This window comes from Myotis myotis, unplaced genomic scaffold (genome assembly GCF_014108235.1).
Source record: "Myotis myotis isolate mMyoMyo1 unplaced genomic scaffold, mMyoMyo1.p scaffold_m19_p_12, whole genome shotgun sequence".
Classification (NCBI taxonomy): Eukaryota; Metazoa; Chordata; class Mammalia; order Chiroptera; family Vespertilionidae; genus Myotis; species Myotis myotis.
In genome coordinates, this window is record NW_023416316.1 from 40,445,417 (window position 1) to 40,470,934 (window position 25,518).

Here is a 25,518-nt window from a genome sequence, read left to right on the forward strand (position 1 = left end):
TTTCCAATGCCCCAGGGAAATCTTATCATCAGCTAAGATTTAGAAACATTCAGTCCTACAAAGTCCTGAACCAAAATGTTTGAAATAGGAAATTCTCCTTCCCGCCTGCTGGGTGTGTCATGGTTACATGACTGAGTTTTTAGTAAAAGAAAGAAAGAAAGAAAAACCAACAACACAGAACAGAAAACTGAACAATCCTCTTTGGACTGTACTCACTGAGAGTTCCCTAACGGGAAAGCTTCCAATTCCGAATTAAACAGGGAATGACGATGGTCCGGATTTGGCAATTCTGCTGCTGTCACTTGCTCGGAACCTCGTGGGTCTGACATCCAGCCCGGGCCGCGCCCAAGGCTTTTCCTCCGTGACAGCAGCTCCAGCGAGGGGCGTGGTGGTGGTGGCTGGGCTACCCCAGTCCGGGTGGGGGCGGCCATACAGGGGCACTCAGACACTGGGGTGGGCCGGGGAGTGGCTTTCAGCGCCACCCCTGCGAGCGGCAGCCATTCCAGAGAGGCGCGGGCAGGGGGCGTGGGGAGCCGGAGGTGTATTTATTCTGCCTTTAGGACGGGGAGCTGGGGCCATTCAGAGCTGCCAGAAGGCTGTCCTGACCCGAGAGCTGGCTGGGTCTTCGGAAAAGGACTAAGAACCCAGCGTCGGTCATTGGCCAGGTGGGGGCGGCAGTGGTGCGGTGGCAGGACGAACAGAACATTTGCGGGGATTGTGGGAGTCCCTTTGGGGATGATGGGGCGCAGAGTTCGGTTCAGCCGGGAGCGGTGAAGGTGCGGTGTCCAGCTCAGCCATGGGGTGATGGGGACGCAGAGCCAGGCGCGGCTGCAGGTGATGGGGTGCAGAGCCAGGCGCGGCTGCAGGTGATGGGGTGCAGAGCCAGGCGCGGCTGCAGGTGATGGGGTGCAGAGCCAGGCTCAGCCGAGAGGTGAAGGGGGCGTAGGGTCAGATTCAGCCCGGCGGGTGCGCGCGGCGCGGCCGGGTAGGAGCTCGCAGCTGCAGCCGGGGCGCGGGTTGGGGAGCCTTCCCCGGCGGCCGTGCCCGGGGGAGCGGTTCGCGGCGCCGCAGAGACGGGCTCCAAGTGCCCGCGTCCCCGGCTCGCGCGGAGCCGGTGTGGCGGGAGGAGCCCTGCGCAGCCACCGCCTCCTCCGGCCGCAGGCTCCTCCTCTCCCCCCACCTCCCTCGTCTCGCTGCCCGCCCGCCCGCCCGCCCGCCCAATCCGCAGCCCTGGGCCCTGGAGAGCCGGGTCGCTTGTCTGGCCGGCGGAGGCAGAGCGCGACCCTAGCGAGCCGCGGCGCCCGCCGACCAGGGACAAGCGCGACTCCCGGGAACCCGCTCTGCCCCCGGCGGCCGCCTCCTCTCCATTGTCGCGGGGACGCTCCGGCCCGCGCCGCCCCGGCCGCGATTCTCCTCCTCTTCCTCCCGGAAAGTCGAGCGCCTGCTCCGGGAGAGAGCGAGCCGAGGCCCCCTGCCCGCGGCTCGGGGCTGGAGGCGGCGGCGGCGGCGGCGGCGGCGGGAGTGCGCGTCACTCCCGGGAGGAGAGTTGCACCTCCGCCGAGGCCGTGGCTGCCAGTTGCCCAAACGCGGCGGCGGCGGCGGCGGAAGGCGCTGGGGCTCGGGGGCTCCCTGGCCATGGAGAGGAGAGCCGGACCCGGGGACGCCCAGAACTCGGCCCCGTCTCTTTGGATCTCCGTGTAGGCACCTGAATTAGCCGACGCTAAGCGGGGGAGGGAAAGGTAAGAGGAGAGGGGGTCCCCCGCCCCGCCTCCCTTGCTGCCCCCGGGGGGCCACTGTGAGAGCGCGGACTGCGGTCCCCGCACCTTCCCTGCTCCCGGCGGTTTGGCATGTGGGCATTTCTGCTGAGATGGAAAACACCCCCCTCCCCCTTCCCCCAGCACCCTTTCCTCACTGTCCCCGCGCGCCTCCTTTCCGCCTCTATGGATGGGGAGGAACAAGATACCCCGGAGTAAATCCTCCCCGTAAGAAAGGGTCTTTGGGAACCTTTGGTCTGTGATTTCGTTCGCTGCCTCTCTCTTTTCATTACGTCTCACGGGGAAGGAAACAATGGACCTTTGAAAGTCTGCGTGAACAGCCTCAAACTTTCTGGAGAGGTCTGGGCCGGGGGAATAAACCCCACAGGAAACCCCACAGTGAAAGGTGGATGGAATGCGTGTTGCAGAGTCTCGGCTTCAGGGCGCGCGCGTCTGCCTTTGGGGTGATCTTTGTCTCTTTACTATTCCCCGCGGTTGGTGGGCCCCCGCCCCCACCTCGATTTCTGGTAGTGAAAGTAAGGCGCGGTTTTAAAATCCGTGCAGCTCAGCGCAGGACTCCAATCCTGGCTTTCGAACGGCAAGTTGTGAGGTCTTGGCAAATGAGGGGGAATCGTGAGGACCCCAAAATGCTGCAGTTAATGCTGGTTGCTGCATCCCTTGCAGTACAGCGTAGGGCCCCGACATCCCTGGATGCTCTCTGCTGGGGGTTGAAGCGTGTCACTAGACCTCGCTGTGGAGCAGAAACCCTTCACTTAAATTCTCCACGTGAGGTTAGGAAAACAGACTTTGCTGTATGTCTCTTTCATGAGCAGTAGGGTTTAAGAAATAGAATGCCTAAAACTTGAAGAACTTTCATTCCGAATAGGAGCCACTCACCGGCCCGTGTTCACTCTCCTTGCTTCATTGTGACAATGCATTTTGATCATTGCACGTGCTGAGCTTGTGGGGACGTTGTCTTCCTGAGCTTTTCCCAGAGAACAAAGTGAAGAGAGTGTGAGGAAGGGATAGAGAGGAAGGTTTCACCTGAGCTGAGGGAGGCCTGAATCCTTAGGGCAGCCAGGCATGCCTGTTGGAAATGGCTGTGTTAGAAACACACACATTTAAGATACTGAGCCCTAAGGTTCTTTGGTTGGCTAGAAAGGAGCTGTTACTGTTTGCTTGACCCTTGAAGGGAGCTTGCACTTTTCCAAGTTCTGGGCATCGCACTCCGGTTGGGTGCCTTTGATTGGCTGTTCAAAGGGCTCTTTCGAGTTTGCATTTCTGGGCAAACTGAAGAAAGTGCAGCACTTCCTCTGCTTGGCAAACATTGGGTAGCACCTTTTGGGGCTTGATGTGAAAATCAGTCCCCTCTGCTTTCTGTGAATCTGCACAAAAGGATAGGTCAGAGTGTGTGGGAGTGGAACCAGGAAGTCTATCTTATGGCTTGTTAGTAAGCCCCCCCCCCCACCCAATTTTTTTTATCTGATGTATGTGTGTTTATAGCCTCAGAAAATTGAGGTGAGAAGTGAATTCTGAGTCATCACCTGCTCTACTGGAACAGCCTGTGCCTGAGCAGCAAGCTGAGGGGTCACTGTGTGTGTGGACAGGAAGTGGAATCAGTGACTTCTTACATGATTTCCTTTGTGACAACTGATGGAGTGACTCTCCCTTCTTGATCTAGCCTGTAACCCACAGATTTTCAGGAGTTTCAGGTTTCACAACTGGAAACCAGAATGGGACAACACCTCTTTCTTGTTGCAACTGACCAAGTCCAGCCTGTTCTCTAACAGCTGCTTTGGAAATAGAAGACAGAAGGAAGGGGGTAAAGTAATTGTGGGCCAGGCTGAAATGAAAAGGCTGTTACTTACTAGCTGTGTACCTCTGGGCAAGTTTCTGAAATTGAGAATGATGATGTGATGAACCACACTAAAGAGGATTTTTAAATGATCACTATGAAATTCACAGTGTAAGACTCACCTGGGATGCTGTATGTAAATGTGTACCTTGTAAAGTGCCGTGACATAGAATAGTGCATCATCCACCCTCTCACCCACCATCCATTTAACTAACAATTATTCATCACCTATTGTGTGTCAGGCCCTGTGGAAGCAAACTGAATGCCCACCAGCTCTGTGGAGTGTTCTTGTTGTTTGGGAGGGGGCGTTAGATGGAGTGGTTGAAGCGTGGGAGGTCACAGGGAGCGACCATAGTGGCTTATCTACAAAGGAAGATAAGACAGTCTCTGCTGTTGAAGAAATGAGTCTAGCCAAGGAGAAAAGGAAATGAACAATGAGAAGGCCCAGTAAGCGTGTGTTTATGCACAGGATGCTGTAAGAACCCAAAGGAGGGCCAGAGGTTTTTGGGGGGAGGGCATAGCAAGTTAGTGAGATATAACATGTCCTAAATCAGACAAAATAGTAGAGACTGAAAACTCTATCAAAAGTACCATTTTGAAATGTAAAGATTGGAGGACTTAAAACCAGAACTGAGTTTAAAACAAGGCTCTGACAATTGCTAACCCTTTGCTATTGGGCAAATCCCCTAATTCTTCACACTTTGCTTCTTCATCTGTAAAATGAGTTTAAAATACTCGGTGGAATTCTTCGAGGTTTAACTTAGATTTAATATGCTGTGTATGCAAGCTAGTGTCTTTTGGTATTAAAAGGTACTTTCAATATATGTTCTTTTTTAAGCTATACGTATAAAAAGTTGTAATTTAGTCTAATGGATCTCAGTCACTGATTTCTGTTTTGTTCTGAATAGTGCAATTCTTCAGACTTGAGGTTAGCTATTGTTCCATGGCATTTCTCACTTGTTCAGGCATCCCAGACACTGGAGATCTTTTCATGGCGTTTGGGTTGTGAGCACTAATTGGAAGGATGGGCTGTCTAGCATAGTACATCGATTGAGAGGGTCTTGTCTGGGTCTGTTCTGTCTTCACCCCGCCTCTCAAAGCAAGCTAGCCCTTCTGCTTTCCTCTATCCTAAGTAAATGAATAAAAGGAAGAGAAAGCTATGCATTTGCATGGTTGAGACCATAAAAATCACCCCTACCAGCTGGGTAGTAGACTTACCGGGGTGATCACTTCATAAGGTATGTAAATATCTACTCGCTGTGTTGTACACCTGAAATCAATATGATATTGCATGTCAACTGTAATTGAAACATAAGTTTTAAAAATCACCCTAGTTTTCTCTATTTGTAAAGAGATATAATTTTCAACTACACAGTTAAAGAAAGGCTGTTCTCAGCAGCAGCTGCTGTCGGTGAAACTTGAATATTTCAGCACTACTTGCGTTAGTATACTTGCCTTGATTCTTGCCTTGACGTGAACTGAAGCTCATCTGACATTTTAATAAATGGCCAGTGAGAGAAACCCATGCTCAGACATTTAAAACTGTCATGTGAAATGTGACTTTTTTGGGGGGTGTGGGGAGGGCAGTATGAATGTAAATCAGTTTTCAGATCAGTGCTACACATGCTGAATCTTAGCATGTAGTTTTAAAGGGCCCTAAAAGTCCTACTAAAACGAGGAAGTTGAGACCCAGAGAGGCTCACTAATTAGGTAAGGTCACATAGTAAATTAGTGGCTGAGCAGGGACAAGAACCCCTTTGTCCCTATTTCTAGTCAGCACCCCCTCCCCTCCCCCCCCAGTATACTCTAACTTGTTACTGTTAGGTTTTGTTAGCAGTTTAGTGATTTTAATGGTGAAATAATTTGCATTTGAGCTTAGAAACCCATTGCACCCAAGTTTAAGGCAGATACTATAACTTCTTTTTCGTTTGGGAGAGTTTACAGATGATATGGTGCATGTAATGGGGTGTTGTTACTTGTAATACATTTCTGTCAAACAAGAAACTAAGCGTAAAAATAATGTTAGCTTTACTTGCATATTCTGTAAATAGTAAAGACATTTCAAATATTGTAGAAGTGCACTTTTTTTTTTTTAAAGAAACAAGTTCCCGGAAACTGTGTCTCAGTGGATCATGAACTTTTATTCAGGTTTGTGTTATGAATCATAGTGTAAAAGCATAAACAGTATGTTTGCATGTGCTTTTCTTTTTTCCTTATATTTGCTTTGGGAAGCCTTTAATGTTGGTTGTCACGAACTATATTTAGCAAATATTTTATTGCATTCCTAAGACGTGCAAGGCAGTGTACTGGTTGCTGTGAGCAATACAAAGATGAACGAGGCATAGGATCTTTATTAAAACGTCTCTTTAAAAAATGTGAAACAGTCTCGGAAGCTATGTAAAGACTTAAAACATAGAATTGCTGCCTCCCGACGAATCAGTTCTTTGATCTAATAGGCAAGTCTGCTTCGAAATTGTTATTATTAGACTAGCCTTTTAACCAGATTTTTTAACAAGGCATTTGTTTTTAAAACATAAAAACAAGTGGATAAACATTTTACATTTATTTTATTGGGGCTCTCTCTTAGTTTGGATAAGAAGTAAAAATTGGGCAACACTTGATGGAATTTTATATTATGAAAAGTTTGCCTCGGAGAGCTGTGATGGTCTTCGCTTTAATATGTTTTTAATAAATGGCTTTAATGCTGCAATTGGAACATTGTTTTCTGAAAGGGTTGCAATTTAAGACAACCCATATTGATCCACTGAGAAAAAAATTGGCCTTGTTGACTGAGTTTGATGTGTATCTTAAAACATATGAACATCCACCACAAACGAGATGTCCTGGTTATGTTCGATTACCAAGTTTCTCCAAAGAGTGAAATTGCTACTGATTTGGGGGCTCTTGCCTAATTATTGGGTTGTACTTGGAGACTATAGACTTTCTGTTGTCACAATGGACTCTACTAATAGTGACTCACTCTCCTGAAGAGTGAATAGCCAGTTTCTTTATGTTCAGTGAGGTTGGGAATGAATCATTAACCTTTTAGGGATTGTGAAGATTAAGTTTAGCACAGAAGATAAATGCCTGATTTCTGTTTCAGAAGGAATGAGAAAAATGAGTCATTGTTTGGTTTTCTTATTGTGGTTAAAAAAACACAACCACAGGACATTGTTTTTTAATACCATCAGTGCCACCACCATAAAAAATAAATTTTATGAGGATTTAAAAAATACTGCACTTCGTTAATGTAAAAGATGTGGCTTTAATTGTGTTTTTAAAAAATCCTCACCTGAGGATATTTTTTCCATTGATTTCTAGAGAGAGTGGAAGGAAAGGAGTAGGTGGGGGGAGCGAGGAAGGGAGGGGAGAGAGAGAGAGAGAGAGAGGAACCTCAACGTGAGAAAGATACATCGATTGGTTACCTCCCGCACATGCTCCAGTCGGCGCTGGGGAACCTGCAACCGAGGAATGTGCCCTTGACCAGGAATCGAACCCGTGACCCCTTGGTCTGCAGGCTGATGCTTAATCACTGAGCAAAACTGGACAGGATGCTTTAATTGCTTAATAGGTGTTTCATGATAGCCATTCCCCAGCCATCTGTGGCATGCTCACAGACAGAATCTGGTAGGAAGTTGGGTGTGTATGAAGGGCTAGCTGAAAAGGTCGAATGAGAATCGTCTTCTCAGCCTGGTTAATGACCTCTTCTGATTAATGTCATTGCTGCTTTTCCAAGTGCCTGCACTGATTTAGACACCCCTGTTCTTACCATGTGGTTGGCTTCACAATGTATGGTTAGCTGATGGGTAACTTTTTCCATCTGCCTCGTTCCCATGTCTGAGCGTGGCTTTAACCTTAAAGCACTTCTTGCTCCCTGTTTGTGCTTGTGGCATTTCAGCTCATCACGCAGCCCCTCTTCTCCTGTTCTGCTGACCATATTCTCTTCCTGTTCAGCCATGGAAAGTCCAGCCACCACTTTCGTGTGAGAATCACATGCCTTAGAAGGACAGGGACTCTGACGGACTGTTTTGTATTTTGGCCTGGAGCTCATTTGCAGGTGAGTCTGCCTGCCAGCCTTCATGAGGCTGTTGTTTTCCCCCACATTGGTCATCGCTGGACAGTCTGGTGTCATTTTAGTGGCAGGGTTCAGTGGTAGATTTCAGTTCACACGCACAAAGTAAGGAAGCTATTAGCAGCAGCAGTCTGATTATATACATTTGGGTAAGTTTGCCAGGCCTCTTAAAACTTGAAACTCTCTTCCATTCGTAGGGATTTAATAAACGCTGGTGATTACCTCTAGACTCACTAGCCCAGTGCCTTTGCCCCAACATGCATAGCAATTATTTGCTTGGGTCATCTCCTGCCCCATCAACACTGGCCTTCCAGCTCCTTGAAGGGAGAGATCATGCACATTTTTTTTGCACCATTAGGGCCTCCCCATCATCTAGCAGAGTCCTTGTCTCATAGGAGGTGCTCAAGCCTGAATGTGTTCTCCCTTTGGCAAGACTTTACCGTTGGTGGTTAATGTTATATTTAAAATAGGCGGTGTGTCGTAGATATGAGAAATAGTACCCTCGAGTTCTGATCCTGGCCCTGCCACGAATAGAAACTTTGCTTTGATCCTGGATTGAGTAGCTCTGGATCCCTTCAGTCTGCACGTCTCGTTATTCATCTGGAATATTTCTTAGTCTGGAAGGCATGTCAGAACATACTCATTAAAGTTTCCGATTGTCACTGCATTTTGATGTTTGTGTCTCAGTAGATCATGAACTTTTGGTACGTCTGTACCTAATTATCAGACACATCTCTGTCCTCCTCCCCCCCCCCCCACCCCGCCTCCTTACCTTTTAACATTCTACCAACATAACTTGTCTTGGATCTTTCTCCTTGAGAAGTATTTTAAAGCTTTGTCCCTGGCGCTTGGCAGAGAATTCAGCACTCAGGCAGCTCTGCCCTTTGCTGTGACCTTAATTAAATCAGCCTCCTTCAGGTCAGACTTGGGTTTGGGTTCTTTCTTTGGAAGACCAGCTGCAAGGCTGCTGGCTTGCCCGCGCCTGCCATTGTGTGTGCCTCTGCACAGCCATCCGTCACTGTCAGCAGTTCCTCCCCGCCAGTGGGGGGCAAGGCCCATGGGGGGATGGTCTAAGGAGCATTGGGAGGGAGAAGAGGAAACAACAGCTTTCCAAGGGAAAGAATTAGGGAGAAAAAGGAATCTGAGGAATAATCATGGGAAAAATGTAAACCAAGTGAAAAACAAAGACAGGTAGGTAACAGGACCCTTTTCTTTCTCCAATTTTTCAAGTTGACAAACAGTCTTCCTCCAGGTTTGTTTATCCTTTAATTATTTTACCCAGACACCTACATACTTTAATTTAATTTTTTTTTTTTTTGAATGGGCAAAGAATGTTAGATATTCTACATGGTCATCCTCTGTGTACATTGTCACCCTGTTGGTCTGTCGATCTGTATTTTCCCCTCCTGCTTCTCTTTTGTTGCCCATGATAATGTTCTCCTGCCTTTTTGCTCTATCAGCCATTTTGACTTTAGGATCATACTTTGCATGGATATACTTAGCAGATCTGAAAAAAAGAGACAGGATTAATGAGTTATTTGGTGGCAGAAAAATCAGACATCTGCCTCATGTACCTTGGATAAATGAGAAATAAATGAATTAAAAATATTTCTTTAAGTTCACTTAAAGTATTTAACTTTAAAAACAGGAAAGTATTTGCTTGGTTTACTTTGGGCATTAGATATTATAAATAAACACTTTGTTTTGAGGTATCCATATTTTAACAGATTTCAATATAATTTGCTGAGGATATATTTACTTTTGTGATTAACTCATTTGCTAATCTGAATTCCTTAAATACAGATCCATTAGCATTTGTTGTTTTCAACATAAGCAAACTCTTAGTGTTTTTAGTTAATTTTTGTTTTCCAGGGATTTACTGTATCTTGACAATAGTTTTCTAGCAAAGAGTACAATATAGCTTAACTGAAAAGTGAATTTCTAAGCAGGAGAAAACTAATATCTTCTGATTTTAAATAATACTTATTCCAACTCACATACTTATTCCAGCTCAAAGGCTTAATGGCCCCCGATTTTTATTTTTATTTTTTTAGTAAGTGTAGGGTTTTTAGGACTCTGTGTTTGAAATATTCCTCATGATCTCTCTCTATTACATTCTAATAGAGTTAGTATACATTCGGAAAATTTCCTTTTGAAGGAGGAGATAATGTAAGCAATACATGGTACCAAGCTAGAAGTCTGGAGTATATTGGTGTTTGTATATAATAGTAGCTTAATTTTGGGGAATATCATTTATCAAAAATGTCTAAATTCCCCAAGTGGAGAAAGAAGGCAGGGGAATGGAATTAAAAATTTCTCAGTCCCTTATCCTTTCACTTCATTGAGAGAGACTTATCGTGAAAGGTTGGTGCATTCCTCTTCTAGCTCTAAACACTGGCCTGGGTATGACCAGCTTAGTCACAGTGAGCCAGGATCAAAGTGAGTAAACTAACTGTGCGGAGTGTCTTATTTCTTGGGGACATGCCAGATAGTTAGTTGCAGGTGATAGTGACTCATCTTGATTTGTAAGAGTTGAAAGAAAAAGACAACAGGGCTAAGATAAATACGAATGCGTGGTAATAATGGAGAACGTGTCTTGTGCAACAGTGTGAAGGCACTGTCCTATCTAGAGATTTGGGACTGTGCTTACACAAAACCAAGCACATCTCCGAGTGAAAGTAAACGTAATCTCCCCCCAGCCCCCATCTGTCTATTTTCTCACAAATAGCTATAGGTTTAGACCTGCAATTTATGCTGAATTCCTGTGCAGGCAATGATTTGACTGATGTAAGCTCTTTTTAAATCTTGCCTACACTTGTTATGAGAACATATTTTTGAATGAAAATAGCCAGGCTGGTAATAATAGTCAGGATGCTGATACTCTCAAGTTTTTTTCTTCTTCTTTGATCAAGGACATTATTATTTTTTTCCCCCTTTTAAAAAAATTGAATTATTTATTGTCTAAAGTTTTAAATATATCTCCTTTTCCCCTGATTGACCCCCTCACCCCCCCCAGCTATTCCCACCCCTGGCAAGCCCCCACCTTCCCAGCGTCTGTGTCCATTGGTTATGCTAATATGCATGCATACAAGTCCTCTGGTTGCTGTCTAACTCCTCTACCCCCCCGCCATTTGTCTCTGAATCTATTCTTGTTCATCAAATTATGTTGATCATTATATCCCACATATGAGTGAGATCATGTGGTATTTATCTTTCTCTGACTGGCTTATTTCGCTTAGCATAATGTTCTCCAGTTCCATCCATGCTGTTGCAAATGGTAAAAAGTTCCTTTTTTTAATTTTTTTTTAAAATATATTTTATTGATTTTTTACAGAGAGGAAGGGAGAGAGATAGAGAGTTAGAAACATCGATGAGAGAGAAACATCGATCAGCTGCCTCCTACACATCCCCACTGGGGATGTGCCCGCAGCCCAGGTACATGCCCTTGACCGGAATCGAACCTGGGACCTTTCAGTCCGCAAGCCGATGCTCTATCCACTGAGCCAAACCGGTTTCGGCTAATTTTTTTTTTTATAGCAGTGTAGTATTCCATTGTGTAGATGTACCACAGTTTTTTAATCCACTCATCTGCTGATGGGCACTTAGGCTGTTTCCAAATCTTAGCTATGGTGAATTGTGCTGCTATGAACATAGGGGTGCATGTATCCTTTCTGATTGGTGTTTCTGGCTTCTATATTCCTAGAAGTGGGATCACTGGGTCAAATGGGAGTTCCATTTTTAGTTTTTTGAGGAAACTCCATACTGTCTTCCACAGTGGCTGCACCAGTCTGCATTCCCACCAGCAGTGCACAAGTGTTCCTTTTTCTCTACATCCTCACCAGCACTTGTTTGTTGATTTGTTGATGACAGCCATTCTGACAGGTGTGAGATGGTACCTCATTGTCGTTTTGATTTGCATCTCTAGGATGATTAGTGACTTTGAGCATGTTTTTATATGTCTCTTGGCCTTCTGTATGTCCTCTTTTGAAAAGTGTCTATTGAAGTCCTTTGCCCATTTTTTGATTGGATTGTTTATCTTCCTTTTGTTAAGTTGTATGAATTCTCTGTAAATTTTGGAGATTAAACCCTTATCTGAAATATCATTGACAAATATGTTCTCCCATGCAGTGGGCTTTCTTGTTGTTTGAGGACATAATTCTTAAAACAGTATCCAAACTGTAATTCTACAGGTTACTGTCAAAATCATTGCCTTTTCGTCAGGTGTTCAGTATGGTGGGGCCAGTGTGCATGGCACAGCACTGAGCAGTGGGGACCCTCTGTGTGTTGGGTTGGAGGAGCTGGATGATTTGGGGGACGGAGCGTATCATTGCCTACAGGGCAGATGCCCTCGCCCACTGTGTGTAAGTGCTAAGCATGCATGGAAGTGAATTTGTCTTCTATTTTAGCAGCTCAGCAGTTAGAAAGAACATGAAAACTTAGCTCTTTAAAGCACCTTTATTAGTGTTGAGTTACTGCTGCTATCTCTTATCGAGAAGACTTTCCAGACTTTCCCTTTGATGATAGCATTTATTGGATGTCAGCATCACGATAAAGTGGAATGGAACACTTTCTTCTGCCTGTGTGCCTACTGCATTTCATGGTGTTAAATTATTACAAAATATTGTGAAAGGTTGAGCTTGTCTTGATAGCTTGCTGCTCTTTATCTTTAGAAATCCTATCTGGGGTTGTTAATACCTTTTACCCACTAGATTGTAAACTAGGATTGGATTTTGTAAAAATTAATCTGTTGACTTTTTGCTTGAAGTAGTAAATTTTTCCCAAATCGGAGCAACTGATATAGAGAGGTTAGACCCATTTCTTAGAGCCTCTAAGAAATGTTGAAGAAGGATTAGATGGGAAATTCCAATGAGAGCGTGTGTGTGTGTGTGTGTGTGTGTGTGTGTGTAAGAGAGATAGAGATCTAAGGTCAACAAGCATTTATTGAGTACCTACTGTGTGTAAGGCCCTGTGAGAAGACTAAGATAAGTGAGACATTCCTGCTCTTAAGAAGCTTACAGTCCAATGTAGGAGATTGACAGGTACATGCATAATTGAAACATAAGGCAGAAAGCAAGATGATCTAATAAGTTTTAAACAGAGGACAGGGAAATACAAGCAGGGAATTTGTGAAATCCTGAGAAGGCTTCATGGATGAGATAGCACCATGTTTGAAAATTTTAAATGAGAATATCTCAATTTTCTTAAAATCACTTCCTTTTTATAGTTCACCCCTGCCCAATCAATCATGATCTCCTTTACTGTTTTTGAAATTTAAAAATACTTTCAGTGATTATTTATTGTAATGTATTACCAAATAAATTAATTGAATGCTCCTGCCAACTGTATAAGTCCCTCTCACCCCGAGTTACTATTTAAGGTAATACACTCTTTATCCAAGAGAATAATTTTATTTAAAATGACAGCAAGTTTTTAAGGTGTTTTTTGTGAGGGAAACTGAGAATTAGACAAAAGTACTAGGTTTTGAATGCTTCCCCTTTTTCAGCATTTGCATTTATACCTTGTAAGTTGGTATGATGCTTTCATACTCTTAGTTCTTTCATTATCTACTTTAATTTTTTGCCTAAATTCCCCGTGAAAAGTTTTAATTCCATGATTTAATTTTTTTTAATTAATTACTGTATTACCAAGCCTTTTGGGCTACCACTTTTTACCATCCAGGGTAAATAAGTACAAGATAACTCTTTCAAGGAACATCTAAATACCAAAAATTATGCTTTAAAACCTGTGTGGAATTTCTTTCCAAATTCAATATGAATGACTTGGGTTATCTCCCATTTTGGATTGGGTTTAGGGATTTAGCACCGGCTGTAATAGCTCCTAAAATATGTCATTAAATATGGACGTGTTCCTTCTATATGGTATTTGCTTTCCACTAGAAATGACGGGCAACGTAAACACATTTACAGTGTGTTAAGTAAAAACATTGGCCTGTAACAAAAATTTTAAAATGACACCTAATAGTACTCTCCGTGAAGTCTTGAAAGCCAGAGGAAACGCTTCATCCTCTTTCCTCTATTAGGTTCTTGCTTTGTTCTCAAACTCAAGCAAGTGCCGCAAGTATTAAGAGCCTTATGGATTGGACAGTCCGTGTTGAGAAAGCCTGGGATCCCGACCACACCGTTTTCGCAGTATTTCCTTGGTCAGTTTCACTCTGCCTTCAATCAAGTGATTTCAAATTGCATTTAGGAATTGCACTTCTTGGGGATGCTGTAAATCTTTTATTTATCCTCCCCAGTTTCTACCACAATCCTCTAATGACCACAGAATCTCATGTTGCTTATTGAATGAGGGAAATGTCATCCCCCCCCCACCATGAATAATTAAAATTTGTAACTAGCAATCAATATATTTTAAAGTAATCGATTCATACTATTCCTATTGTAAACTCATAAATGTAAAGTGAAATTCTAAAGCACTGTATGTGTATTTTATATCTTTAGAAATCATAATAAATTGAGTAAATTAGCATACGTATGATTTTTTTTTGATAATAAGATATGTATTCTTAGAAAAAGAATGACTTTGCTGCTTACGCATTTTTATGGTTTTCAGTAAAATAGAGCTAATGGGTTTAGAACACGTGTAGGAAAACATAGTTTTCCAGAAGGGTTATGGGGAAAACACAACCGTGATTATTTTTGATTTCTTGACCATTTTAATTTGGGGGTGGACACCATCTGAATTTTCATGGTAAGATACCCTTTTGTTTGTGTGAAGACAGAAATTATTCCCAGAAGGAAGGTGGCTTCATTTTGCCTCTCTGCCTTTTATTGAATTTCGGGTACATCTGGTGACACATTATCTCCCACAAAAGGCCACTCCAGCCTTTTAAGTAGCACCCTTTCTCACCCTGAAACAATGAAGTATCAGATGATTGCAGCCTCAAACAAAAGATTTCCACTCGCTTTAGAGCACATTACAGCCCTGATTCCCTCCCACCCTGGCGAGGCTGGTCCTCTAGAATTTCTGGTTTAGTCTTTTCTTTGTCAATAGACCATCATAAAGGGGACTTTTTTCATCCTCATTTGTTCCAGCAGGATGCATCCTTTAGTTCATTCTGTTCCTTGGCACAAGCAGTCGTTTCTTCAATAGCACCTTAAATCCCATTGCTTTCCCTTTGTCGTGGAGCTTAAGCTTCATAAATAATTACTTTTGTTCAGAAATCACGCCGCACGCACCGAGTGTTTTTGACAGGCACACTGACTCTGAGAATGCCCTTTGCCCGGTGTAAAATCAGCAGCAATTCCTGATTAGATTTCCTTTCTGTCCCCATTCATTTCCAGGTCATTTGGGTCCTGGGAACGCTTGTTTGTGGCTTCTCTAATGACCACATTTTGTGTTAATGGATTTACTGTAGTTTAGAGCCATTTGGAGGTACCCTCAGGACTAGGATCTTATTCATTGTTTTGGCAGAAATGGAGGAGGATTAATTATAAGGGAATTGAATGAAGTCAGGTGACTCTGAGACACTCTAGTTGTTGAGGAAGGGAAGTAATGGAAGAGGTTGAATGTCACGTTTCTGAAGCCATTGAGCATGTTTTAATTATCTACAGCCATTGCAATAAGAACAGTATGTGGCATAGCACCTCTTTCTTTCCTTCCCTCTTCTCTCTCCCTCCCCCCTTCTCCTCCTCCTCCTCCTCCTCCTCCTCCTCCTCCTCCTCCTCCTCCTCCTCCTCCTCCTTCTTCTCTCTCTCTCTCTCTCTCTCTCTCTCTCTCTCAGCAAAGAAACAGTAAAGTTTTATTTAAAACGTTCTCTTTCATTCAAAAACGTATTAAAATAAAGACTATAAAAGATGAAAAGGACTGTCTTTTGCATGCCAGCGTCTCTTAGATAGGAAAGAAACACGTATAGTCTATTGAACTTTTGCGTGAAGAATTTCTGAAATAGTACTATGCCCTTTCAGCACAGTTCTAGCTACATCCTTATAAAACTGGATTCTTTGAAATTACTGCCTCTCAATTGCTTTGGAAGACACATTAGTGTTAACTCTTCAGAGCCTGAACTCCAGAGTAAAAATACTTGGGCTTGAGACCTGGTTCTCCTGTACACTAGCTAATAAACATTCTAGGTCTCAGTTTCTCGTGTGTAACATGGGGATAATGGCATCCACCTATATATTTGTTGTATTACATGTATTAGATTAGATGAGTTAATACACAGAAGGTGTTTGGAACAAGACCTGGCAGCAAGTGCCCTATGAGCGTTAGCTATTTTTTAAATAATCTTAACCATTATATATATATATATATATATATATATATATATATATATATACACACACACACACACACACATATATATATATATATATATATATATATATATATCTTAATTAACCACAATATTTGAATGCCTACTACTTTAAACCAAAATTTGAGGATTTAAAGAGATAATATAGACTTTAGACTTCCTTCCTAAATGAATTTACAGTGTCTAGTTAAGAGATAATACAAGTAGCCCAGCCAACATGGCTCAGTGGTTGAGCGTCCACCTATGAACCAGCAGGTCACAGTTCGATTCCCAGTCAAGGCACATGCCCAGGTTGCTGGCTTGATCTCCAGTGTGGGGCGTGCAGGAGGCAGCTGATCAATGATCCTCTCTCATCATTGATGTTTCTATCTCTCTTTTCCTCTCCCTTCCTAAAATTATATTTTTTTTAAAAAAAGGTAATACAAGTAAAAATACGTAAATTGCTTCACCATAAGGTGAATATAGTGGGGGAAATGGAACACTAAACACCAGTGCTTGTCTGTTGGGAACTTGTAAGGGCCTCCATGTGGCCCTCATGACATGAACTTCAAAGTTCAGTTTGAAGGACTTAGAATAATGATACTCAAAGTATGACCACCTGCTTCTGTGTCACCAGGGTATTGTTATAAAAATGTAAAATCCAGGGCTCTCTTTGCACCAACTGAGCCAGAATCACTGGGGTGGAGAGTCTAGGAATCTTCATTTTTAACAAGCTTCCCTGGCGATTCTTAAGCACACAATGAAAATTGAGAACATTTGCCATAGCACAGTCACTCTCAACCTAGATGCTCATTAGAAACACGGGGAGGGGCACATTTAAGAGATAACAGTGGTTGGACATTGATATGAGGGGGTGTTATAATGTGCAGCCAGATTGAGAAGCAGTGATATTAGAAGGTGATTTGTGAAGGTGATTGTCCACATATAGTAGGTGTTGGCATAAGAATGTCCAAACCTGTAGAGAATTTTTATAAAAATATATTTGAACCAAACAGGATACACCTGGAAGCAAGATCACCACAGACAAAAATATTAAAAATGCTTCCTATTATAGTAGTTTGCAGCAGCTTTTATGCAGGGAATTTAAAGAAGATTACAAGAAGGTGGGAGGACGAAAGGCAGGGATTAGAGTACAGGATAGTTAAAGATTATGTGCTCACTTGAGGGTGGTTTTGCCTGAAGGGTCTGAAAAGGGCTGTTTCAAAGGGGTGTTAACCTAGATGCACAGAAACAATGGACAGGGATGGCTTAAAGAGGTTTATATGCCCGACCTGCCTGGTTAGGAATTTATGATCAGGTCACCCTGTAAGGGTACTTTTCATAGAACCCCTTTTTCTGCCACACAGGGATGTAAGTGGACTCGGTGTTTTCAGTCATTCCAGTGTTTACCAGGGCCCGGGGAGAAGGTAGGAATGGGGAATTGTTGCCTAAAGGCTATAGAGTATGTTTGGACAGAGTTCTGGAAATGGATGGTTATGATGGTTGTGCACATTCTGAATGTCCTTGATGCAACCGAACTATATACTTTAAAATGGTATAAATGGTAAGTTTAATGATGTGTATATTTTACTGCAATAAAATATACTTTTAATAAAAGCCGTTCTAATTCTCATATTTCTTATTCCTTTTCCCTTTCTTTTTGCAGTGACAGCGTATCATGCATGCCACTAATTCCAGGGGACGCTCCCCTGCTTTCCTGCAACCTCAGAATGGAAATGGCCATCGCTCGTCCGGCTATGTTCCAGGGAAGGTTGTCCCACTGCGTCCCCCTCCTCCTCCAAAGAGCCAAGCTTCAGCCAAATGTCCCCCCATCAGACAGGAAGCCCGGGCCAGCTTTGCTTTCTCACCTGAAGAGCAGCAAGCCCAGGGAGGAAGCCAGAAGCAGAAGAGGCATAAAAATACTTTCATTTGCTTTGCTATCACTAGCTTCTCATTTTTTGTTGCACTTGCAGTCATTTTAGGAATATCCTCAAAATACGCTCCAGACGGTAAGTGCGTGGTGTGTGTGTGTGTGTGTGTGTGCACGTGTGCTTATAGAACATATCCTAGAAGAAGAAAGAAGAAGAAAACAGGGGAATAAGATTAAAATGCTCTGTTATCTTAAGTTGGCTCTAGCTAACTAATATGTAATTAGTTAATACAAGGTGTAACCTGAATGAGAGCAGTTGTCAAAGGAATCCATTGGAAATGATAAAATTAAAGGATGGCTCTGCCTTCCCATTTTGTCACTTTGTGCCAGTGCTCAAGACATTCTTGAGTATTTCTTTTTGAAATGCTAATTTTAAGAGTCTTTGCTGAGTTCTTGTGGGAATTTCATCCTTTGTGGGAGATAGGCCTTTCATTTGCCAAAAGTTTTTAGTGATGAAGATCACTAACTGGAGTGATAAACTACGTTTGATTTTTTTTTTTTTTTAATATAAGTGAAGGCCCTGGCCAGGTAGCTCAATGGGTTGGAGCATCATCTCGATGGGCCAAGGTTGAGAGTTTGATCCCTGATCAGGGCGCATACAAGAATCAACCATTGAACACATAAATAAGTGGAACAGCAAATCAATGTTTCCCTCTCTTTCTCTTCCTTCCTCTCTCTTGTTCTCTAAAATGAATAAGTAAAAGTTAAAAATATACATACATATATGTGAAAATAATTAAGTTTGTGTTCTGCGGTTTGCAGCTGGCTGGGGGACTATTCCAAAAGAGAAGCCTTAAACATTTTTGAGGAACAATGTCTGTTCTAAAAGGAAAACATCCATTAGGAGGCGTGATTCCTGAAATATTTGTCTAAAAAATCACTCATTACTTCATAGTTAAAGATCATGTAGGGAGGTTTTAATTTCTTAAAGGCCTTTGCTTTCCAAGTTGGTAATATATGAATATTTTGGGTGATTTTGAAAAAGTTCATTGTCAGTCAGCCTAAATACTATACCAACAAAGAACAGCTTCATAACAGAATCCCATCCATCCGTGTGAAAATCAGAGAAGAAGCAGACGTAGCAGCCTGGACTGGGCACCATAGTTATCTGCATTTTTTAGTCTACAACATATTTTTGTCACATTAGATGTCTCCTTAAATGTATATAACATTTGAGAAGCATTTTACCATTTAAAAGACTTACAAATATTATTTTATTTAGTTTCCATGGGTGATTTAGAGGTTTATAGACTTTAAGGTCCTGGGGAGAGGTATGTCAATACTTCTAAGTAGACCTGAGTAAGAGATGTTCATATCAACAGCTTTGTTGACCACGCCCTTAGACTGACCACATTATGAACTTGTAATGCTGCTTTTCATTGCACATAGCATTGACTTTCCTTCCCTTTTCTCCAGCAGAATAACCAAGCTCACTGCTGTTGACTTATTCTTTCCAAGTGATTTGCAATAAAGGGATGCTAGGTTAGTGGAAAATCAGCCGAAACCTGTGGCTTTCACTGATGTTTTCATATTCCATTTCAAACAGTGAATTGCTGATGTGGTTCCTTGAATCAACATTCTTTAGTTTCATATTTTGGCAGAATATCAGTGGAAAGATCTGGTATGCTGAAGTGTTTCAGGGTCAGGCTCACGGTGGTTATTGCTCTTACGTAAGTTTGATAATGCACCCACTGCTCAACAAGTGGGTAGCCGGGAAGATAGGGCAGGCCAAGCTATTTTTCAGGGCTTTCTGCAGACCACACACTTTCTCATTAAATAAATGTTACTGGAAGGAAACAGCCTGGAGTTTTTGTTGATGGTTCCAATGAAGCGTGCTCTCCTGGGGAATAATTATAAACAACTAAGGAGAATTATGTAATTATTGTAGTAGCCTCTAGATATCAAAAGACTGGATTTCCTTCTCCATAGCTGGGCACAGTGTTGTCACATGGGACATACATTCGCTTCTGATATGACATTTTGGAGAATTCCAGCTAGATGTTTTATGGCAAGAGAGGGAGGTAGAAGAAAAGTTTAAGGGATCTTCAATATTAAGTTAGAACACATTCAAGAAATTTCTTGTTTCCTCCATGGGAAGGAAAGTTTAAGGATTATTCTTGATATAGTAGTGATGATCACTGATTTACCAGAATTAAATATCAGTGATTATGAAACTGCTATGAGAAAAATTAATTCCATGAAATAATTGTCAAGGTCTTAACTAGTGGGACAAATAATAGCTTGGAGGGCTGTAGGCTCATTGCTGTGTGTGTGTGTGTGTGTGTGTCTACATATAAATTTTACAGTGTCTAGTATAGAGTGGACAAATGGATCCTCAATAAATACAGTCATTAGTTAATCCAAACTGGTGTGATGTCCTCCCCGCCCATTCTTTCAAATTATAGCAGAAAATAAAGGTCTCATGCATTAAATACCTGCGGCATTACAGAATACTTTTATGTTTTCATAATCACCTATTCAAGAGGCAAGTTCTCATTTAGTAAAGGGTTACAGGAAGTAAAGTAAACCTCATTTCTTAAAGGGGAACTTTCCTATCACTCAACGTGCTGAGTAATCTTGGGTTTGACTTCTCTAATCTGTGGTTTTCTCCCCTCTGAAAATGAGAAGTCATGCCTTTGGCCATTTGCCTCTTGCAGCTTTGTTGGGAAAGGGTGGTACACTCTAAAGATAGGGATACTTTTCAGCTACTGCCTTGGGAGTGGAAGAGGTGCTATTATCACCTACTAATGACTCACTGTGCACAGGAAAGAACTTGGGAAGACCTAATATACATATTGCTTAGCAGTGTCCATTAATTTCAGATTGCAATACATGATGGTAGTGCTTGGATTTGGCTAAAGGTATCCTTCCATTTTGTTGGGTTGATGGGATATTGATGTTACATTGTCTTACAGAGAACTGCCCAGATCAAAACCCTCGTCTCAGGAACTGGGATCCAGGACAAGATTCTGCAAAGCAAGTTGTTATCAAGCAGGGAGATATGTTCCGTCTGACCTCAGATGCCACAGTGAATTCTATAGTCATTCAGGATGGAGGTGAGTAATGGTTCCTGTCTATGGGAACAGCTTGCTGTTTACTACGGGGCACATTTGATGTTCTTTCCATAGAAAACTGTTTGTAGCCTTTAGGATGTGGCGTTACTCTAACCACGGAGACATGCAAAGTTCCTGAGGTAGAACCATAGAACTCAAGAGCTCGAAGGGCCTTAGAAATCACTCAAGTCAACACCCTTGATTTATAGAAACCGAAACAGCTCCAGAAGGTGAATTCTCATAGCCAAATCTTTGTTACAGCTGTGGAGAGTGATGAGAAAATTAACATGGGTTCACGTGGAAAAATGAGATTCAGATTTGAAGGCCCTTCGATACTACTATTCTGGAAAAGATTTACCTCTAAAGGGAGTGGAGTGAAATTCATTTTTAGTGTGCTGAGATATGAGCTCTTCATTTCTGATGAGACTTAGTGTATTCTTTTTAAACTCAACTTAATTATGGAAGAGTCCTCCCCCCCCCCCCCCGCCCCACATACACACACACACCCAAAAGTGAAATCTATTTCTCTGTATGTCAGAAAGATGTTTCCAAAGTGGGCTGACACCAGTGTTGTTCTCTGCAGGGCTGCTTGTATTTGGGGACCATAAAGATGGATCCAGAAATATTACTTTGAGGACTCGTTACATCCTGATCAAGGATGGTGGGGCGCTTCATATTGGAGCAGAAAAATGCCGCTATGCATCCAAAGCGACAATTGCCTTGTATGGCAAGTCCGATGAAGGTGAAAGTATGCCAACATTTGGCAAAAAATTTATTGGTGTGGAAGCCGGCGGGACACTGGAGTTACACGGGGCACAGAAGGCGTCGTGGACGTTGCTGGCGAGAACTCTGCACGCCTCAGGCCTGACCTATGGCGCCTATGCCTTTGAGAAGAACTTTTCCAGGGGCCTCAATGTGAGGGTCATTGACCAAGACACAGCCAAGATTTTGGAAAGCGAGAGGTTTGACACCCACGAATACCACAACGAGAGCAGGCGACTTCAGGAATTTCTGAGGGTCCAGGATCCGGGACGGATTGTTGCTATAGCTGTTGGAGATTCAGCAGCCAAGAGCCTCTTACAGGGAACCATACAAATGATCCAGGACCGGTTGGGAAGCAAGCTGATCCAAGGACTGGGCTACAGGTGGGCATACCTTTGTGCTTTCTTCTCCAGGTCCGTGTGAGAGTCTACATCTATGTGACAGGAGAGCAAGGGTGGACAGATACACAGCACACCAGGGCCTGACTCCAGGTCAGAATGGCCACTGCCATCTGGAGGACTGGTTGCCTCTTGCTTTGAAACATGGGCCTGGAGGACAGGATACTGGTTACAAATGCTCTCTTCTTGGCTTTGGCTTATGAAGCACTTTGTGCACTGTAGCATCAGGCTTGCGAAAATAAGAGAAATGTGGCCTGCCCATCATGGCTCAGTGATTGAGCGTTAACCTATGAACCCAGAGGTCAGGGTTTGATTCCCGGTCAGGGCACATGCCTGGGTTGTGGGCTAGTGTGGGGCATGCAGGAGGCAGCCAATCAGTGGTTCTCTCTCATCATTCGTGTTTCTATCTCTCTCCCTCTCCTTTCCTCTCTGAAACCAATTTAAAATATATATATATATATATATATATATATATATATATATATATATCAGCAATATGGTACTAAAAAAAAAAAAGAAAAAATCATGCAGTGTAAGGACAATTTACTCTTCTCTTTCATTATCTTCTGAAGTGTGTCCTATTAGACTCAGGCTAATTAAGGCACCTTAGGAGTTGAAAGGTTAGGGCCCAGTTTCGTGCTAAGTAAAAGTTGTCTTAAAAGTCTGAGTGGGGTGGAACATGCACAGTTTTCTCTTTTGGAACCTTTGGTGGTCATTTGGATCTACTGATTGGCTTGGCGCAGGGCCGGGGAGGCCTGGCACACACGTGAGGAAGGAATAAGCTGGAGGGCCAGGAGGTTCATCCAGAGAGTAGGGATCATTTGTACTATTTGTGGTTCTTGTGCCATATTCTCGTTGACCGTGATTTCCTAACGCATCCCTGAGCTGGCTCAACATTTCATTCAAAAAACAGAAGTTTCAATTCTGCTTACTCTTCTTAGTAACGTCAAGGAATATCTGCAGTGAAAAGTAAGAGGATTTCAAAATTCACATATTAAAACAATCTAGTTATTTTGTTGATGGTTGGTTGATCTAGTTATTTTTTCCTTGGAAATCTGGTTGTTGGAATGAAATACAATCTACAGAAATTCTGGAGAAAGTTAAGACAAAGTGAGTAAAGAAAAGGGGTCTGTAATGTTTTAAAAGTGCTTTTTATTCACCCAGGGAATATGTAAAAGTTGCTAAGAGCTGGGTACCCGTAGATCTTTGATGAAACGACACCCTCTCAGAGCCTTTGTTTAATCTAGTGCAGTGGTCGGCAAACTGCGGCCCTTCAAGTGTGGCTCTTCCACAAAATATCACGTGCGGGCGCGCACTTCCAGTGCAATTGAAACTTCGTGGCCACACTCAAGGGGCCAGAGAGCCGCATGTGGCTCGCGAGCCACAGTTTGCCGACCACTGATCTAGTGGGTAGACAGAGACCTGAGTAGGTGAGGATCGAACAGTAAGACACTTGCTGCATCTACAGGCTGCAATGGGAGTGTAGAAGAAGGAATCCAAAATTGGCCTGGGTTAGTCGGTGGAGGCTCTCCAAGGCGAGGATGTTTAGGAGTGTGCTGTCTATGCGGTGGAATGGAGGTCTTTCCAGACAGGGAGAACAACGTGCAAAAAGTCAGAAGTGTTTTTAAAAAGCTTTATTAAATATAATATACATACAGAAAAGTGCTCAAAATAAGAATGTAGAGTGTAATGACTTGGCACAATGTGATATCTGGGTCTCTACCACCCAGTTCGAGAAATAGAACACTGCCAGTGGCCCATCCAGTTCACTGATCACTCCCTCCACTCGCCAAAGGGAACCAACCGCCCTGCTTTTGTGGAGAATACTAAAGTGTTTGGACTTCATGTAAATGAGGGCAAGTAATATATCATACTTTGTGTCTGGCTGCTTTGCTCAACTCTGTTATTGAGGGTCATCTGTGTTGTTGCATGTAATGCTGGCTCATTGTCACAGCTGTTTATCTTCTGTTGTATGTTTATGCCACGAGGTATTCACGGCTGGCTCTCTGGGTGGCTTTCCAGTTTGGACCTCTGTTACCACAGGCGCTTCACTGAATGGTCTTTACCCACCTCTTGATGCACATGTGCACCTATGTGTATAGCTCCTAGACCTAGGAGAGGAGCACTTTTTCAGTTAGACCCCCTCCTTTGTTTCCTGATCCAGAAATGCCAGGGGTTACACCCTTTGTTTCTTCATGCCATTATTGTTCTAGATCAGTGTGATCATTAGCCATGAATATTTTGTTTGACGTTATTTATTTATTTATTCCCTCTACTGGTTTCTAAATTCCCTTTAAAATATAGCTGCTGATTTGGCGGAGGAATCAGTGTTGTGATCCTTTGCCAGTGTTCCCTGCTCTGACATTATCTCCAGTGTACATAAACATGCCCCTTTGAAGATAATGTTCTGGTGCACTGACATTTTCCTCAAGTGGAGGCGGGAAGTAGGAGTGTTTTGGAGATAGTGTCAATAGAATCCAACATTGTTTTATAGTTGCTGAGGCAGTCCTGGTAAATAAAGGCAGCCTCTGCTATTTTTCCTCTCCTCCCCTCTCACACAGGAGATAATACATTGAGACAGCCTTCATTTGATTCTTTCTGCTGTGTCAAGGAATATAAATAGAGCTATAAAGCGTTGTCAGCCAAAGAGGAGCTAAATCCAGGCAGGGGTGGGTGTGGAATTTATAAGGATGTCGGCATACTTCGGTTAACTTTTATCTGTGACTATCCGGCCATCTGTCTGGCATAGATTACATTTGGTGTATTTTGTTTTTCCTAGAGAAGGAAGTTGACATTTTTCTTTTCATGTTTTAAACCAGGAGACTTAAGGCAAATTTTTGAGTCTGTATTTTTTTTTTTTTTTGATTGATTTTTGGCAACAAGCTTAAGCAAGTCCCTGGGAGTAAGCTTATCCCAATATCACAGAAATAAAATGGTGTTTTCAAGAACACATTGCTTTTAACAAATAGACACGTAGGATGTACAGTCTGTTGGATAGTAATTCCACAGCTTTAAGAAAGCTAAGAAACATTTAGCCCAGTGGTTCTCCGCCTTACTTGTACGCCTGAGATTTAAATATTCCCGATGGCCAGGGCCCACCCTTGGCCACTTACTTCAGGACCTGCGGAGGTTAGGACCCCAGGCAACAGATGTGCAGTCGGGGTTGATAACTACTGCTCTGTGCTCTGACCTCCAGCTCATGGGTTCTCAGTGTGGTCTCTGGACCAGAAGCCTCAGCGTCACCCGGGAACTTGTTAGAAATGCAAGTTCTCAGGCTCTGTTTCAAACAGGTGGTGTACCGAGCAATCTGATTTAACAAGCCTTCCAAGTGATTTTGGGGTCTGCTGATGCCAGAGGACCAGCGCTGTAACTCAGTGGTTCTCCAGTGTGTTCTGCACTTTCAAATCACCTGGGAAACTTTGACAATTTACCAATGTCGG

At 43.0% G+C, this 25,518-nt stretch overlaps 1 protein-coding gene across 11 annotated transcripts in view; it reads left to right on the forward strand.

Moving 5' to 3' along the window:
* The first annotated feature begins 565 nt into the window (after positions 1-565).
* CEMIP2 (cell migration inducing hyaluronidase 2) overlaps positions 566-25,518 on the forward strand; it is a 73,033-nt gene continuing 48,080 nt past the window's right edge. For 3 of the 11 annotated variants that reach the window (XR_004971278.1, XM_036330848.1, XM_036330856.1), the window contains exons 1-6: positions 1,219-1,739; positions 5,708-5,757; positions 7,564-7,666; positions 17,602-17,944; positions 20,781-20,921; positions 21,502-22,063. Coding sequence is in view for 9 of the 11 variants with exons in the window: in XM_036330848.1 (XP_036186741.1) it covers positions 17,614-17,944; positions 20,781-20,921; positions 21,502-22,063 (1,034 nt within the window). In the remaining 2 variants the exon portion in view is untranslated. Of the gene's footprint in view, positions 666-1,218; positions 1,740-3,267; positions 4,848-5,707; positions 5,758-7,507; positions 7,667-16,858; positions 17,500-17,601; positions 17,945-20,780; positions 20,922-21,501; positions 22,064-25,518 lie in introns of those variants that run through there. The other 8 variants (XM_036330850.1, XM_036330851.1, XM_036330849.1 and 5 more) reach the window with 8 other exon arrangements.